The following is an 18,868-nucleotide window of genomic DNA, read 5'->3' as shown; positions in this document are numbered from 1 at the left end:
TTTCAGGTTTTATGCTGGAATCATTAGATTAGATGAGTGTATACATATCTATTAATACCACAGAAAAAAGGTCACTGTGATGCACATTTTACTGGCTTAGGTTTTGCATTTAGCTCAGTACTAGAGCCTTGGGGAAAACATAAGGGCAACAGTGACATTTGGTGGACATCCATGTTTTGATTTGAATATGTCACATGACTGGAAAGATTACACCATTGCCACAGGCTGCAGATAATTGTGTTTATGTGTCAGTCATACATGACATATAAAAAAATACAACATAGAACACAAATTTCTAGACTTCTAAATGCATGTTTTCCAGCTTGATAATAGCAGTACATGATATACTTACTGAAAACTGGTCCAGTTTTTGATAACAAATTGACTGCCATATTGGGAAAGTCTCATTACGATGGGCAGGTATTCGACTTTGGTCGGAGTTCAAGTTTTTTGGCTGCTGTTTATGTTCCAGTCACAAAATTTGATAATTGAACACATCTCCATTGCTCATACTCATTTAAAACCAAAGGCTATCATGACCTCATTTTGTGCCCAGTAACTTGTGTTAAGTATTTGCCTTAATGATGACATTGATTCAGCTATGCTTGACCTATAGTCATTGTAGTCTGCTCAAAAGGCATTTCTAGCAATTGTAGTTGGAAATAGGAATAAATATGTTTATTAATTTGTAAACTTGCTGTATTAACAAGCATTCATTATATATTGTAATTTGATAAAGGACATTTTTTTTTTCAACTTAAAAAATTACCTCTACTTTGATACGATAATAAAAGTTGTTTTTTTTAAATATTATTTTCTTTCTTGTTTTTCTCTTTCATAGTAGCTAATTAGGTAGGTGTGTCATTGGATATATAGGGAGGTGGTCGCACAGTATGTCAGCACAGTAGTGGCTATATAGTGCCAGTTACCAGTCAAAGTTCCAATTTTGCATTTTAAAATGATTAAAAGTTCTGATATAAAGGTAAAAGATTAGAAAAATCTTTAGTTTCTACATGATAATGTTTACAATTTACAGTAGCTGTTGGTACCTAGTAAAAGTAGAGGTGAGCTATGTAAATGTTGATAATAGTGTGGTTAATAAATACAGTAATATTGTTGTTTTTTTTAAAATATATTTTAATCAACTTGTTATGGTAAATTTACTTTGATGTTGTAGAAATAAATGGTTTGGTTGGTGTTTTACAACACATCAATACAGGTAGATTGTTTAATGCCAAGATGTGAACTAAAGTCCATTGCCAATGTGATGGTAGCTAACCCAGACTGATTCAGTGATTTAAATTTATGCCCTTTCAGTTGCAAGTCTGGAATACTAACCACTGAACCGGTATAACCCCTGCCTCCATTAATTGTCACTTGTGACATTTCATTAGTTACATTCATTTCTAGTGAAACTTCTGTAGTTCGCACATGGTCACGTGTCAGATTTTACGGGCGAGTCTCAAAATAAAAACTAAAACGTGTTTTTAAACACAATGTTTTTTTCAATTTCATTTAGTAAGGGTCATAAGTAACCTTCGAAAAAGTCGTTTTCACCCAGGAAAAGACCTTATTGTTTTAAAAAAGTGGGGGAACCCTGTTGATAATATTCATAGTGGTTATTTGAGACAACTACAAAGATTTTAGCTATTTGCTTTGTACTTATTGATTACATTTTAGTTAGTCTATTTTCTCTAAAGATTCCATCATATTTTATATTAAAAAAAAAATAAGTGCATATTTCCTGTAGCATTCAAATTAATTTTCATGTTTTTAACTACAATTTGTATACTGTGAATTTTATTTTAAAAAATCTTTATGGAGTACTGAATTTCGTAGACAATGAAGACTCGTTTAGTAATAATCCATCTATCAAGTCAATAGTACCCCTTCTTTGATTCACGAATTTGAGTACCAACAAAATGACACTTTTTGGATAAGCCTTTAATATGATAAGCAAAAAAATAAACAAGTTGACTAATAAAAAAATATACATAACCAGTGTTCCAGACAGGAAGTGCCCTTCTGGGATTTGTGTAAAATAGACACCAATTCCAGCAAATAAAAAGCGACAGAGTACTCAGAATGTTGGGGAAAGAGATGATCGAGACATGTTGTTAGTTTTACTGCTTATAGGTCAGAAAGATTAGAGGATTTACAAGAAACTTAACACACATTCATCCCATGGTCTAATTGGTCCTGAATGAAAATGGTCCTGCTCAAATATGCCACCACAGCAGCCATCTTGAAATCATGATATTGCTACTATTGGTCATGTTAACATTGGATTTGCACTAAAAGACTTTTTTCTGATTTTTTTTGTCTCAAATGAAAATGGTGCCAATATGAAAGCTATGACAGTCTTGCTGAAAAACTTTTTACTACTCCTGAACTGAAAATCTTAAAATCATGGGATTTTTATCAGAAGACCTCTTATGAGGTCCAGTTGGGCCTGATGAAAATGTTGCCACCTGGACATATAGCATGGCCACCACTACAGACCTGCCTACCCTTATGATTTGCCATAAGTCTTATGAAAATAACCCTTAAAATACAGATGGAATAAAATTAAAGAACTATGGAAATATGATTGGTAAAATACAGATAATTGGCTCATCTGTGTTTGATTTTGATCTGATTTTCATATTAGATGTAGTGGAGTTAATCAGGGAATTAGATTAACTTTACAGCAGTACTTCAGTACACATTATTTCTGTAAAGTATATTCATGATCAAACTGTTCATAATAGAATTTTTTAAAATGGGATCTAACAAGGGATATACATTGTAGACGAAAGGGAAAATAAGCCTCCTAAAATGGGTTAATTGTCAGTGCAAAATAAAAAAAAAGGAATATTCATTTTCTTGTTAATAAAATCAGGTAGGGACACAATTAAGTTAATGGACATAATGTGTCGATTTGAGTATATCTGGTGGCATGAGAATTGATTGCTGTCATGTGAAATCAAGAAAAAAAATTCCAAGAATTAGTCAAGTTCAGATATGTGAACAAGCCATTGTACTGCATAGGGTTTGAAAGTGAAGTTTTTGCAACTGTACTAGAGGTAAATGTGGTCTACATGTACTATACAGACTTTTCACTTGAACATGTTTGCCATCACTGCATCAGTTCGAATACCAAACATTTTAAATTTTGTGTTTTTCATCTTTACAATAGCAGTACATGATAATTTGTATGCATAACTAAAAACTGGTCAAACTGAGGTGGGAATCAACTGCCTTTCAGAGACAATCTTATTAGTGTGGCAGGTCTGTATATACTGTGACCTTGATTACAAACTTTTTACTGCTACTCCAGCTGTATGGAAGGTTGATTCAACATGGAGGTTTTCGCTGAAATACTGCTTTTGATGTCTACTTGGTCCTAAATTAAAGTGGTGCCAATATGACTACATTTTTAGCCATCATCAAAAATCTTACTGCTGTTACTCATCAACAGAAAGTTGTCTCATCATTTGGTTCTCATCCAAACGTCTTTTTAATGATGTTTGCTTTGTTCTGAATGAAAATGGTGCTGACGTTACATACAGTATGGCTGCCACAATAGCTAATTTTAAATTCTTGTCGCTGAAGAATGTCAGAGATGGTTTCAACCCTCTTGAATGCTGGGAAAATCTTTTTGGACAATCAAGCAATAGTAAACTCTTATTTTACGTTCAGTCTGATACAGATGCACCAACCAATAAATAAATGACCAAATTGTTCAGTGATCATTTTTTTACTTTATGAATATGAACAAAATCCATCAGGCAGTATTTTCCAGCAGACTGTTCCATGCCCCCCACCATCTCCTCGTTCCATAAGTTGCAAAACTCTGGATTGTGAAAGTGGTACAAAAATGTAGAAATGATGACTCTGTTGAACAACCGACAAAAAAGAGATTTGAAAATCAAACAGAAATGAATCTCGACAAAAAAATTTATTCCATAATGGCAGAACCTAAGATGAAAAACAGCATCACACCCTCAAGAATTTGCTTGAATTTGGCAAAGACTGATTATAATATTGAAGGGGCATAAAATTATAAAATTATATACTTCTTCCATGATTTTAGAATATGGTTGGTGGCATCATAGAGGAGAATCTTGAGTGCATAAGGTTATTTATTTTGTTTTCCATGCAGATAATGAAATATTGACTAGTGTAATTTAGGCAAAATTGACAATGTAAATGATATTTTGTTGTAAGGTTCGCCGATTTTTATACTCCATTGGTCCACCTTTTCAGATGAAGGGCCAATTTTTTCCCCCCAAATTAGGTTGAAACACATAATGTTACGGTATTCTGTTTTGTGGCTTTTTTGAACTCCATGGATATTGCATGTAAAATGACATGACAGGTTTGATGTTCTTTTAAATAATGCTGCAAAAATGGTTATACATTTGTACTAGTTTTAAAAAGCGGTATTGTGAGAGTCAGCAAAAAGTAACAAAACCTTTGGAAATCCTTAGTGATCTACCACCTGCCATAATTAAATCAGTCAAGGAAACTGAAAATGGAATGTCTGCAACCACAGAGGATTAACATTTAATGGACTGGCATTATATTTATGGGTAGTTATGGTCCTTGATTTTGAAAACGAGGTAAATGTTGCCGTTGGTGAACTACTAATAGATTATTAAAACCTAATCTTGAAATTAGAATTTAATGACATTTTTTTATGTAGGAATCAGAGTCGGATTCAGTGGCCAAGAAAAAGAAGAAGAAAAAGGACAAGAAGCACAAGAAACATAAGAAACACAAGAAACACAAACACAAGGCAAAGGATGGAAAAGATCAAGAAGAAAGCAAAAAGGTGAGCAGATAAAGCTGCTCACAGATAAGCTAGTTATCGCTTGAGATTGAGCAAGTGCTTACTCTGCTTGTAAAGAAATAAAGCCAATATCTACCTTGTAAAAGTATACTGGAATCCTGATTATGTGGCAAGCTCGTGCTCTGTCAAGTAGTCCGGCCTTTTTCATAGTGCTTATATTCTTTCAATTTTCACTTGAATTGACCTTTGTTTTAGTAACCTGAATAATTGTTTTGTTTAATTCAGTACATTGTGATCCCGCTATAACACAGTAGTTGGGAGCCATAGAATGGAACCGTGTTATCAGCAACCATGTCAGTCAGCTGAAGAAAATGATGCATGTACCCCAACAAGTTTGCAAGGGGGGGGTAGGTAGTAATAAATGCGGGGGGTAAAATACGAGCTTCATTGGTACAGTTACCATCTTAAATCGATGCACATTAAATGGGAAATACACCTGTAGTGAAAACAGGTAAGGCATATATAATATTTTACTTTATTTAGAGAACCATGGATTGGTACATATACCTGTATACTGTTTATATATACATGTCTTATGTATAGCATGAATAGAGTATCAACGCTGTGTACTCACCCGCAAATCTCATCACATACACTGCATCCACAATACAAGTTGTTGTAAGGTTTAATGCCATTTTTCAGCACATGATAGGCTATACATGGCGGCCAGTATTAATGGTGGAGAAAGAACCCAGAAAGAACCACTGACCGACAAGAAGCTACTGGCAAGCTTTCTCACATACCCACATTGGCTGAATCTGAGACTCGAACCTACGCAGAGGTGAGATGGCAGTGATCCGTAACGGAGAGGGCTTTAGACCACTCGGCCACTCGGGGCCCCCATGATACAAGTAATTCCATCGCAAAAATCCACACAGATTTAAAATATTCAATAATTTTGTCACAGGTTATATGGGTCTGAATTCAGTGGATAAACATAGGACTATCACGTAACAAATGATGAAGCACATTTACTCGTTCCAGTCACATTGGAAAATGCAAAAATCTATCAGATTCCATTGCTTTTATTTAAGTTTTGGTACTGACTTCTTTGAAGAAAAGTTCTTTGTTTTTATTTAACATTGTAGTCAGCTTTCCTTGATGAAATGTGCATGTGTTATTGAAGTCACCGCTAAAGGCCAGCTTTAGAGAACCAAACAAATGCCCGTTACTTATTGTGGTGGCAACATCAAATAATTGTATTGCATGATTGAGACTAACTTTTTTCCCATTTGCTTAGTAGGTTTTCATATGTCTGTGATTCAAAGGTTATCTTTGAAATTTCAGCAAACTATTTTATCAAGGTACATTTTTAAAAAGGAATTGGCTATCGTTTGGTCGATCGTAGTTATTGTTCCTCCCTGCCTATTGAATAAACCAAGTAAGATTTTTTTTACATTTGTGGTTGCGGAGTGATGCTGCCTTCCACTCATTTTAACAAAGGGTCAATGGACTATAAAGATGCAGGTGTTCTGGTCTGATGACAAGGATTAGTGCAGAACATGTGGGTGTTCTGAAGGATTTAATTCTGAGTGGAAAGAAGAGGAATTTTACATACCATCCACACACAAATGTCAGTCTATGTAAATATGTTAATTACTAGCAAGCGGCCGAAAATCTGACGACAGATAAATTACGAGATAATGCCTTGTCCGGTTGATCTCCGCTACCAGAAATGTTAACAACAACCAAATAAAGAGGATATCTCACAACTTAAAGTACTCATGATCGATATCAACATAAGCGGATTATGATATAACAATGCACTGTTAAGATGGTTTGTCGATATGGACAAAGAAATTGTTTATGTAACAATAGATAAATTTCAGTGCATTTTATATGAGGTTTGTGGCTTCATTTCATGGGGCCTCTGCATTTCTCCACTCGAAACCAATGGTTATATATACAAGTTTAAACAGCCAACAATGTCGGCAATAAAAAATAATCACCAGATGTTATATTTCGTTGCCAATTAGGAAAATAAAATTGCAGTTTGCAACATTAGCGAAGCCCTAGGCAGTCCTAGAATAAATATTTTACACTTTATTTTTCGTACTTTTAAGAAGGAAAAACTTTTTTGTGTACGAAAAAATACTTATAAAATTTCAGGAGCCATTCCACAATCATCTTATATTATTCATGCATAATCTCTTCCCCAAAGCGATAATAAACTTTTTACTGTTTGTTTCTTCGTACTTTTCAGAAAGAAAGTTTTTTCGTGTGCGAGAAAAATACACATATATTAAATTTTGGGAGCCACTCCGCAACCATTTTATCTCCAAATTCGCGTTATAATGGAGTGTGCTATAGTGGGGTCACACTATACTTCCAGCTTGTGTTACACACTTTAAAGAGTTTGTCACATATTTTTTTTCCTGCATTTCAGAATTCCGAGAGTGAAGATAATGAAGGTGGTGGGGATGAAGATGAAGGGGAAAACCTGGAAGAGCTGGAGAAAACCTTGCGGCTGAAAGCCCTCGAGTCCATGAAAAACAAAGGCAAAGTCATTCCCAACAGTACTGACCAGGATTCAGACTGAGTTGCCCTTATTTTTGTCTTCAAGTGGAATGTACCTTGTTTGCAGAGATAAAATAACATTTGTGACTGGCAGGATTTTACTGGAGTGTAAAAAAAAGAATAATCTTAGTGCTATAGGCACTCACATCAACCATTACTGAAATAGCTTGTATGTTTCAGTTCTCAAAAGAAATTGTTGATTTGAATAAATGAGTATGGATCTGTTAGTACTAAACAGGCAACTAATAAAGCATCGTGTCTCATCCGATTTAGCTTGCAAGAATAATTGTTGATTTGAATGTAGAAAATTGAAGTTTGATACATAAGTATGAAAGCATTGGCTAAAAGCAAAATTCAGCTATGTTAAATGTGATGTGGGATGGTGTGTTGAAAGGAACTCATATTTTACTTTAAAGTTTCTCAAGATGATGAGTAATTGCTGTATATACTTGCTTGTAAGTCAGACTTGTGATTGATGAAAAATTAGTGTCATCAGAAAATGTGACATATTCTTACAAAGGAAAAGATATTAAAATAAGGACTATTCCATTTATAATTACTGTGTTGTGGGTGGGTGAAATGCCACTTTGTTATAGGGGTTCAACCTGTACAAAAGAATTAAAACTACACTGAAGATAAAATATGCCCCCCCCCCCCAATCTTCATATAGATTTAAACGGAATACCCCATAATAGAATTTAAGATATTATTTTTAAAAGTTTTTTTTAACACAAGTCTTGTCTATGATTCCATAAAATGCTGTGAAAAATTAATTTTGTTTCTTCTACTTTCTTAGTACTTTTATTCAATTTTTAAAATATGTTTCACCATCTCTTTGGATGAGACATATAACATTTATCCATGTTTGTCTGTCCCATCCCACCCTGTCAATTTGACTGTCAGATTTCTTTTCCTCTCAGTAATGTTTTCAGGACCTGATGGTTTGAAACCGTATTTGGTGCTTTTCATTTAGATCTAGGTCAAGTGGACTTCCACCATTTGTGTTGAGCTTGCTTTTTCAGAAGCTTGACCTGGTATTAAAATTGGTGTGTCTTCATCCATCTGTATGTCTATCCTGGCCCAATATATTTACTTTGATGTTAAAGTTCTTTACTTGGCTAAATAAAAGGCAGGCTCAACAAAGGGTCACTTTTTGGGGCTCCGAGTTCACTTTTAGCTTGGTCCCTGCATATTGTTTTGCAGAGACATCCATACTGTGAAAATTTCTAGCTAGATTTTACTTCATTGGTTATTTTCTAACAAGTCGTTGAATTGTGAAAGCAAAATATCATCATAATCACTAAGATATAAAAAATGTTTACACACCTGCCATACAGCAGATTGATATGATAACCCATCCATTTGTTACCAGTTTGGTCTCCACACAATAACTTTGGTTGGCCACCATCTAATCTACCAAATTTTGTGGATAGAATGCACTTGGAGTTGGAAAGAACCTAGTCAGTTTCAGGATCCAAGGGTTAAAGATCACTATGTGAGGAGAAAAATTGTTTCCACACAACAACTTGAATTCACTACTTATTTACCAAACTTTGTAAAAGGTATGACATGTGGCAAGGAAAAACATTAATTTCAGGCTTGAAAGGTCAAGATCACTGACAGATGAAGAAAATTCGCATCTACACAATAACTAAAATTCTCCATCATTGATTATTTCCAAACTTTGTAGATGTCTTGCAATTGTAGTAATGAAGAACTGTATTGATCTTGGAGTAAGGTCAATGTCACTAACTGAAATATTGGATAAACATTTTTTCCACACAATGACATCAGTTCTATTTGTCATACCTTAACCAAAATTTGTGGATGACTTCTACTTGGGATGAGGAAGAAGGCAATAGTTTTTATGGTCCAAAGGTCAAGATCACTGAAAAAGATAAGAATGTCTTCTCCACAACAACAGTAGTTCTGCATCACAGACCAAGTGTTTCAACTAGGATGCACTCCTGCTGGATTGCTGCAAATTAGACCCCAGATCCTGCACCGGAAAAAGATTTATTGTACCCAAGAGTGGCTCAAAAACAATTGACATCGTGTATTTATCCAATATATCAACCAGTCATTAAAAAATCTCCAAATTGATTGTCTAATGTATTTAGGTAAATAAACAAAATCTATCAAGTGATCTTTTTTTATTGCACTGCTAGGACTATTTTCCCCCCATTTTCCTAATCCCATATGTGGTAAAGGGAGGGATCATTTATAAATAATCATCAACTTGGTACATCCCATGATATTCCTTAGTTTAGAATAAGATTAGCACGTGAACAAAGTGCAGTAATCTCAATGAAAACACTATGAAATAAAGTAACTTCCACTTCTGTTTTATTAACATTTTTAACTGCAAAAGATATGTGTACTATCAGAGATTCTTGTAAGCACAGGCTTCCAGTCACATGATATGCACCATTTATTGTTTGTAAACTTGGCAAATTTTTGCTATGGTTCAGGTATTGAATGAGGATAACTGATTTCTTTGTCCTGTCGTCATGTGCAAATTGTCAAAAGGATAAAGTTATTGCAGACATAATGACTATTGAACACGCTGGATAAAACCCACACAACAGATGACAGTCAAACAGAAAGTGAAACTTGTAAGATAGAATTAGGTTCTACATTGGTGTCAGGAAGAAAAAAAAAGAAAATTGTACCCTCAACAAGTCAGCTGAAAGCTGAATCTTTGCAAAAAATTCTGACTGTAATGTTGGAGTGGCATACAGTTGTAGACTTTGGCTTGTCCCAGCTGTCATAGTATGGCTGGAGCTTCAAAGAGGAGAATCAACAGTAAAGATGGTTATCTATCTGGTGTTTCATGCAAACCTGCTAAATAGATGATGTCTCACTGTTATGAGGTTGGCCTCTGATCATTGGCACCATTGTTCAGGGAATATGGCCAAAAGGTCTATATTTTTGTGCCAGACCTGGCTGAAACACTGCAGATCTGGCCCAGACTTTGTTTTGGTAGCTATTGTCAAGTTTGGCAGGGGTGGGTGGGTTGTTGCATCATTTTAGAGGGAAAGGTTGAAGTTTGAAAATTTGTATCCCATAGATTGAACATTTACCACTATGCAATAGAATGTTTTAGTTGTTTTAGAAATTGAAATGTACCACCATTGAAATACTGACATTTTTATATATACATGTCCCATATTCAGACTAGTCTTTTCCAAAAATATAAGAGGGATCACTTTTTTTGTAATAGTAGAATGAAAGTGGTCATTAGAATTTTTTTTACTCTAGGTGAGCACTTGTGTTTTTGATGTAGGCAGAATGCTTGTCTTGTTTGCAGATATATATATTTATTAGTGAATCTTAAAAAAATTCCTTTCTGATCAAATCATGTCTATCATTGAGTTTTGTCATATATTTAGATGTAATGATTTAAACAATACAATGGCACCCTGATTTTCCACAGAGCAGCTTAAGATATTGTTGTGTGCTGTATAAATTACATCATATTTGTGCACAATTTATTTCCATGTTTTGTTCTTGGCTGTTTTGTATAGAACTCTGTAAAGTGTAAAACTCTTGTTTAATATGTTATGATGTTGTACATAGCTGAGAGAAATACAAGTTTTGTTGAATGTTGAATTAGTGAATTTTTACACATTTTACATAACTTAATGCTGAATTACTTTTTCATCAGAATATTTGTGATCTAAACATAGCTTTCCACAAATACAGTATTTCTTATATGATAAGTTTAGTGGGATAGCCTTGTAATATTAGTACAAGTAGGACATGAACTTCTTGACTTTTTTTTAAAAAATAAAACTTAAAATTTGCAAACTTATGTGGACGGTGGCAATAGGCTTATGAGAGAAAATAATGGTATATAAACTGTTCAGGATTAAAGATTACAGATGCAGTGCATGTTTTTTTTAAAAATCTGTTATTTGAAGAGTTTTGAACTTTTCTATATATTTTACTTTTAAAATGAAGCTCCAAAAATGAAATTATAAAATAGCTTAATTTGTGTTCATTTCAGTTGGATGAAATGTGCAGGTTCTGCAGTGAATATCAGGTTATCTTTTTGTGTATTTTAATCATTATTACACTTTTGAAAGGTTTTAAAGTAAATATGCCATATGAACTTCCCTTCATCTTACAAGCAGCTGCTGCACAAACAGAATTTGGAATATGTTTTAAATGATTTATGAATTTTGCTGTTTCTCTTGACAGTCTGCCATTTGGTTGCACATTTCTGGCTTTTCAGTTGTTGACCATCAATAGCAATGTCGTGTTTTCATGTATTCTTTAACAGGACGGAATAAATTTGAAACGATCCCTGACTTGTCTTATGTATCTTTTGCTCAAAAGAACACATCTGTCGCGATGATTAATGCAAAGTAAAGTTTTGACTGCTACTTTTAGATGTGTTAAAAAAACATACCATCAGATCAGAAAGTATTTTGATTAAAAAATTTAAAATTAACTTGGTTTTTGTGTTTGATGTTCATTTATTGGTGTTGAGGCTCAGAATTAATACACAGAGGAAGTAATGTGAATACTCATTTTGAGTCTTGGCAAGCAAAAGAAAAGTTCCATAAATTTAAGTGCAGTTGAGGACTGTTTATTACATGATGAAAAATACAGATTCATTGAAACTGCCAGACAGTTTATTGACCTTCAGATGCCTTTGTATGTTATGTCTTTGCCTTATAGCATGACATTATAGGTAATGCAGTAGTAGTTAACACATTTTTATGAAGCATTTGTAACAAGTATTTAGCATTGCATCATGTGACATGGAAATTTGAAGTTATTAGTTCATAATGCCAGAAAGCAATTCTGTACCCATGTGATCTTGTGTGCATTGACCATGTTTGTAAACAATGGTTAAAATATTGTTCTGTTATTTAACACTTTAAATTCATTTTAGTTTTTACACGATTCATGATGTTTAATTCTTGAGAAACGTTTTTTTACATATGCTCTGGGGATATTTCTCTAAATAATTCCTGTGATTCAAGGCACTAAACTAAATGTGCAAGAGCAGTAGCCTATTAAAATTTTCTATTGAAAAAATGATAGTATTATTATGCATTGATAAAATGGACAGGGAGTTAGAGGGTTCGAGTACATTCTTGTTTAGAAGTGTCAGACCCTTAAGCAAGTTACTTTGATGCTTACAGTGCTCAGACAGGATTTAGTTGATTTGTTGAATGCTATATATAACACAGATGATCAGAGTTATATGCGGTTTTAACCAAAAAATGTCTGATATGTCTGGTTAGTCCTATATGAAATTTGGTGCAGCATAGTAGCCATCTTGAAAATCTTGTTTATTCTGCACCTGTTTATCAGTGTGTTTATCAAAAGAACAAAATTGTCAATACACTGGTGAATTGTTTCACCCTCATAAAATGGGGCTAATCTGACATGGTCGAATAAAATAGTTACTATGGTGGCCCTCTGTAAAAATCTTGTTTTTGCTGCAACTTTGGCCAAGATGGTCATTTCAAGCAGTGTTTTTTTTTTTTTTAAATTAAAGTCTTGTGTTGATGATAATTAGTGAACATGGTGCCAATCAGACCTTGACATAGTTTTAATGGAAGCCATCATAAAAGTCTTTGTTTCACTGTTTTCCCAGAATGGATAGACATCAGCTTTTCACAGGAAGACCTTGTAATATGTTGTTGCTCTTACATGAAATATGTGCTGATCAGGCCTCAGTTACTGTGGAGTCTATCTTGAAAACCTTGTTATTGCTACATTTTACAAAATGGGTAGTCACTGGGACATGAGATTTTCACTGAAAGACTTAATGTGTTTTGATAGGTTCCAAAGTGAAAATGGTGCCAGTCAAACATCCAGCCTATCTTCCATGGTAGCCATCTTGAAAATCTTGATTAGCTGCTAAAGTAAAGATGGTTACATAGGCATGAAGACTTCATGTATGTGGTTTGCTGTACTTTTAAAAAAAGTGTGATGATCAGACGTGCAGAATCATCATCATGATTGAATCAAAATGAAAATGGAATTGATGCCATTATGACTTATGAAAAGTGGACAGATATAATAAGAGCTGCTTCTCCAGAATGGCTTTCCTTTCCAACATTTAAAAAAGACAAAATACCTAACCTCTTTCTTGCAGTATATAAGTTATCTTAAAATGTAATAACACTCCTATTATCACACATTTACAAGTGTTCTTTGTGATGCTACTGTTAAGTTGTAGATTGTAATGAATATTTGACAAATTGCCAACCACCTGTCTGTCAAATGTTAATACTTGCAAATCCTATTGGCAAATACCATTGCTTGGTGCGAGTCCGTAACTATTTGTAATCTTGCATTTATTAACAGTAATACACCACCTGCTACTATTGCATTGCTTTCCTGTTCTGTGACACCAAGTCCCCAGTTCAGGGCAAATGTTCCTCCAGTTAGTATTTTGTAATCTAAAAGTAGAGAAGTTCTTTGTGGCCGAGTCTCCTTCTAACCTAATGAAATCCATACTAATGTGTGAGATTAACTATTGGACTTTTCATGCATAAAAGTTTAGTCTACTTATATTTATAGTACTTTGTGGCATTTAACAAACAGACGGTCGTGGCTGCCATGGCTAGCTGTGATGGTACAATGTGCTAATTGGAATATACATTCTGATTAGTCTGCCAGAAATTAAGTGCAGAGTAATCATTTTATGGTAGATTTTCTAAACGATGTGCAACTTTAAAGTCACAATATACTTCATGTATGATCTAACAGTGTTTGTTCTGTGTTCAAATTTTCAATACACTCAGGGAAAGGGGCTGGGTTGTGTCGACACCTTTCTTATCTGACTGGAGACAGACCATTATAACCAGAACACTCGAGGCCAAGTCAGATCTGCCATCTAGAGTCCTCGAGATCAAAATGTTATATTTATTGCAGCCCTAGTGTCAATACCTGTGAAGCTCCAACCAGTAATATCACTCGCAAAGGTGTATTGGGCATAATGTGATTAAAAGGGGGGATGGAACCTTGTTTGATTTTCATGCCTGATATCCATCAGTTAAAAGGCATCAATGTGTGTGTGTATGTTTATAGTTGAATTCAAATCATAACTTGAGCAATTTTCAACCATTTTCCTGAACTTTGCAGGGTATACTGAAATAATTCTCAATCACATGGGGTAAGTATAAACATAAAATACTTGGATTATATTTGAGTGGCTATGGTAATTTGAAAGCGTGGTTACTTTTGTTTTGTGAAATGTCAATTGTAACGAAAATGAAGCATTACAGGCACTCAGCAGAACTGGAATTGGTCATTATTTATTTTGCTTGGCTCCACTGCCATCAGTCTTTTAACGACTCCAGGTTTTGAGTAACATTAATCACTACATGTGTTGACTAAGGTTCCTAGGACCGATCAACCCGGTTCTTAAACTGTGGTATTCAAAAATGCAGCACTGAAAGTCATATGAGAGGATGAACTTGGCAACATTTGTGACATTTTGTATCACCCAAATCATTGAGTAAATCTGGTATATGACTATATGACATGCCACAGAAATTAATCCAGCAAAGTTCTAATCGATAGTATATATAAGAAGTCACGAAAGGTAGCAGATACTGCATGATAAACGTAAAAGAAAAAAAAGTGTATTTTTAAAGACCAGCGAATTTGGAAGAGACGTTTCAATTCTTACGGCTCGTATTTTGATGGTTTTAGTGATTATTTCTTTACCAATTGTTACTTTTTATGCCTGAACTGAAAGTGGTTATTTCTAGGAGTTAAAAAAGTAGAAGATTTTATAACGATATTGCTACAGAAGTAGTGATAAGATTATCCAAGCAGGACATAGCTTGCTGAAAAGTGAGACAGATATTGTACGACTAGAATTTCAAAAGTTAAGATCACCTGAAAACGTGAACGATGTTACTAGTAATTTTAAGTGAGTGAGGGCCATATCAGATCTCCGGTACAGGACAAATTTTCTTGTAATCTGGGATGATTATTGTGGGTGCATAGGTGTTAATACTCATTTCATGTCTTTTTCCAAAAAGTGGTGGTCTCATTTGCATTAGTCAGTCGTTCCAAGGGAGGAAATTTGTGAGCTTGCTGACTATATGTGACATTATCTATTGCAAACGCAAGACAATCTTCAGGTCGTTCTTCTTTACTTAAGCAAATCCAGAAGAAGATGTTGCTGGTTCCTACTTCGGTGAGTTGTCCTTCACTAGCTAGGCGAAATTCAGTCAGGGCTGCTATCTGGATGTTGATACTTGCTAGTCGTCTACCAACTAGAACGACTGCTCCGGTGGCCTAAGTGGTGGTTGTTGTTGTGGGGTTTAACGCCATTTTTCCTCACAAGATATGCTATACATGGCGGCTAGTATTAATGGTGGAGGAAGAACCCGGAAAATCCCCAGAAAGAACCACCGACCCACGGGAAGCTACTGGCAAGCTTTCTCGCATACCCACATTGGCTGAATCCGAGACTCGAACCCACGTAGACGGAGGTGAGATGGCAGTGATCCGTAACGGAGAGCGCTTTAGACCACTCTCGGGGCCCCGGCCTAAGTGGTAGAGCGTCTGCCTTGGATACGGGTTGAAACCCCGGCCGAATCACACCAACGACTTTCTTAAAAATGATACTAGCAGCTGCCTCGCTTGGCACTCAGAACTAAGAAGTTAGTGTTAGGACTGGTCGGTCTGGTGTCGGGATAATGTGAATGGGTGTGACGTGTACGTGTGACTTGGATTTTTAGCGTAGCTTTAGCAGTGTCTGCAGTGTGGCAGTTAAGAGTGATGTCTAGTACTGAGGCATCATGTCGCAGACATGTAGCATGATGTCCCACCCATATTTAAACATCATAGAATATCACAATTTTAATAATAATAAATGGTATACTCACCGTGGAGATAATTTTATAATTGCTTTGTGTCTTGAACCTCCAAAAAAAAAATTAAAACGTTGAAAAAGTCACAAAAACCTTCAAATTTAAAAATTTTATTTCATTTTTAACCATAAATATTATCCAAATCATGATAGCATCATCTATAGAGGACTCGTTCATTCATTTATTTGTCTCATCAAATATAAGATACAACTTCCATTGTAGATAAATTAGCTAAATATTACACTAGAAGTATGGAATAGTTATTTAATGACATAATACCAAGACATCATATCTGTGTATAAATTAGACCACTCCGGTGGTCTAGTGGTTAGAGCGTCCGCCTTGGGTGTGGTAAGTCATGGTTCGATCCCCGGCCGAGTCATACCAAAGACTTACAAAAATATTACTAACAGCTTCCTCGCTTGGCGCTCAGTATTAAGAGGTTAGTTGTTAGGACTGGTTGGCCTGGTGTCATAAATTAAATGGACTAGTGTTGAATTTATTCATTCATCCGTCATTCTTTTTAGTTCGCTTTTTCTAAGATTTAACAAAAGAGTGGGGAAAAAGTGAAATTACGGAACACTTTAAAAAAGAAAACTTCTGATTCCTCTTGAAATTAGTTGCAAGGTTCGAGTATAGTTATGGAAGAAAATGATGAAAACCGACTTCAATCGGGGTCATTTTAATCCATATGCGTGAGGGAAATCCCTTCCACGAAAATGCAGAACAAATTCTTCATCAGATATGACGATAAGCTTAACAAGAATATAAATGTTATTGATAATAAAAGACCAAAACTGACCCCTCATACTTTTTGTTTTTAAACATAACATCAGTATATATGCAATAGCATAAGTGTAAGGAATATTGCAATGGTGTTATTTATTAAGTATGATACTGCATGGAGTAACCAGAAACCTGGCTAAACATTTTACCAGTTTAAGCTCTCCTTTTGATGGTGGTATTTGCCACAAAATGGAGTTTAATATAATGATGTACCTTTTTGAGAATTTGAGAGGAAGTATTATTACAGGGGACTGGTTCATAACGACAGTCATACAATGCTGTCTGCTCTCTCCAACACTAGTCAACCTCTTTCTGGAGAGAATCATTGCTGACACGCTTGAAAAGCATGAAGGGACAGTCAGTATTGGAGGCAAAACAGTCACTAAGTTACGTTTTGCCGACGTCATTGATGGATTAGCAGGAAATGCGCAAGAACTAGCTAGCTTAGTAGAGAGCCTCTACAAAACGTCTGCAGCCTACGGCATGGAAATCAGTGCAGAGAAGTCCAAAATGATGACAACAACACCAAGGGCATCAGCACTGGCATCAGGGTCCAAGGTACGAAGCTAGAAAAAGTCCACAGCTTCAAATATTTGAGGTCAATGGAAACAGATGAAGGATCAAAACCTGAAGTACTCTCCAAGATTGCACAGACAACACCAGCGCTGACAATACTGAAGCCCGTCTGGAACGGCAAGAACATCGCACTCAGTTCAAAGGTCAGATTGATGCACTCACTGGTGATCTCCTTATTTCTCTACGCCTGTGAATCATGGACCATGAGAAGCTGACTTAGAGAAAATGATACAGGCCACAGAGATGGGATGTTTCCGAAAGATCCTCGGCATCACATACAAAAACCGTGTCACCAATGAAGAAATACGGCAAAGGATCATACAAGCCATTGGGCCTCACGATGATCTCCTGATCACAGTGACAAAACGTAAATGCAGTGGTATGGGCATGTCTCACGATCATCAGGACTTGCCAAGACAATCCTGCAAGGCACTGTACAAGGAAGAATAAAGAGAGGCAGGCAGAGAAAGAGGTGGGAAGATAACTTTAGAAAGTGGACAGGCTTAACATTGAGCGACTCACTGAGAAAGGCGGAAGATCGAGAGGAATGGAGGAAGCTGGCTGTTCGGTCTTGTGTGGTGCCCCAATGGTCTACCAGACTACGGGACTCGTGATGATGATCAAGATGGTTATTACAGCATATGTGCTTGAGGTGGTTATTATCATATAAAGTTATAGCGTTCAATGTAATTCGCACCCACTCGTCCATAGTAGGAAATGTCTTTTATTGTATGCTCATTTTTTTTCTCTCCATTAACTTGCATTGTCAGAATTATGCAGTATTTCTCCTTACTGCACTGCTTCATACTACACGACACGTGTGTCTACATTAGGAACTAATTTTGGTTGTAAACAAACTGTACGCTCATCTAGTAGACTCCAGAGCTTTTGATTTATTATTCTCGCCCATGCCCAGAGAAATTTACCTCTGTTGCCAACCTTAATTTTCCTCTCAGTCTGGTTATCCGAGATCAGTCGTCTCAGTTGTTGTTGTTGTTGTGGGGTTTAACGCCATTTTTCAGCACACGATAGGCTATGCATGGCGGCCAGTATTAACGGTGGAGGAAGAACCCAGGAAAACCCCGGGAAGAACCACCGACCCACGAAAAGCTACTGGCAAGCATTCTCACATACCCACATTAGCCGAATCCTAGACTCGAACCCACGCAGACAGAGGTGAGATGGCAGTGATCCGTAACGGATAGCGCTTTAGACCACTCGGCTACTCGGGGAGTCATCTCAGTCATGGTGTCTACGCTATAGAGACTACTTTATCAAGGGACGCAAGCATTGTTGTTTT

The 18,868-nt window shown here is 35.8% G+C and overlaps 1 protein-coding gene across 1 annotated transcript in view; it reads left to right on the top strand.

The window, feature by feature from the left end:
* The window catches only part of LOC149786563 (uncharacterized), a 69,044-nt gene extending 57,380 nt beyond the window's left edge, over nucleotides 1-11,664 (top strand). Inside the window, exons 14-15 of the mRNA XM_089977070.1 lie at nucleotides 4,688-4,816; nucleotides 7,221-11,664. Coding sequence (XP_089833196.1) covers nucleotides 4,688-4,816; nucleotides 7,221-7,373 — 282 coding nt within the window. The 3' untranslated portion in view covers nucleotides 7,374-11,664. The remainder of the gene's footprint in view (nucleotides 1-4,687; nucleotides 4,817-7,220) is intronic.
* The last annotated feature ends 7,204 nt before the right edge of the window (nucleotides 11,665-18,868 follow it).

The sequence above is a fragment of the Sinohyriopsis cumingii genome, chromosome 12, assembly GCF_028554795.1.
Source record: "Sinohyriopsis cumingii isolate HCF-2022 chromosome 12, ASM2855479v2, whole genome shotgun sequence".
Classification (NCBI taxonomy): domain Eukaryota; kingdom Metazoa; phylum Mollusca; class Bivalvia; order Unionida; family Unionidae; genus Sinohyriopsis; species Sinohyriopsis cumingii.
This window is presented reverse-complemented; position numbering and strand designations above follow the sequence as displayed.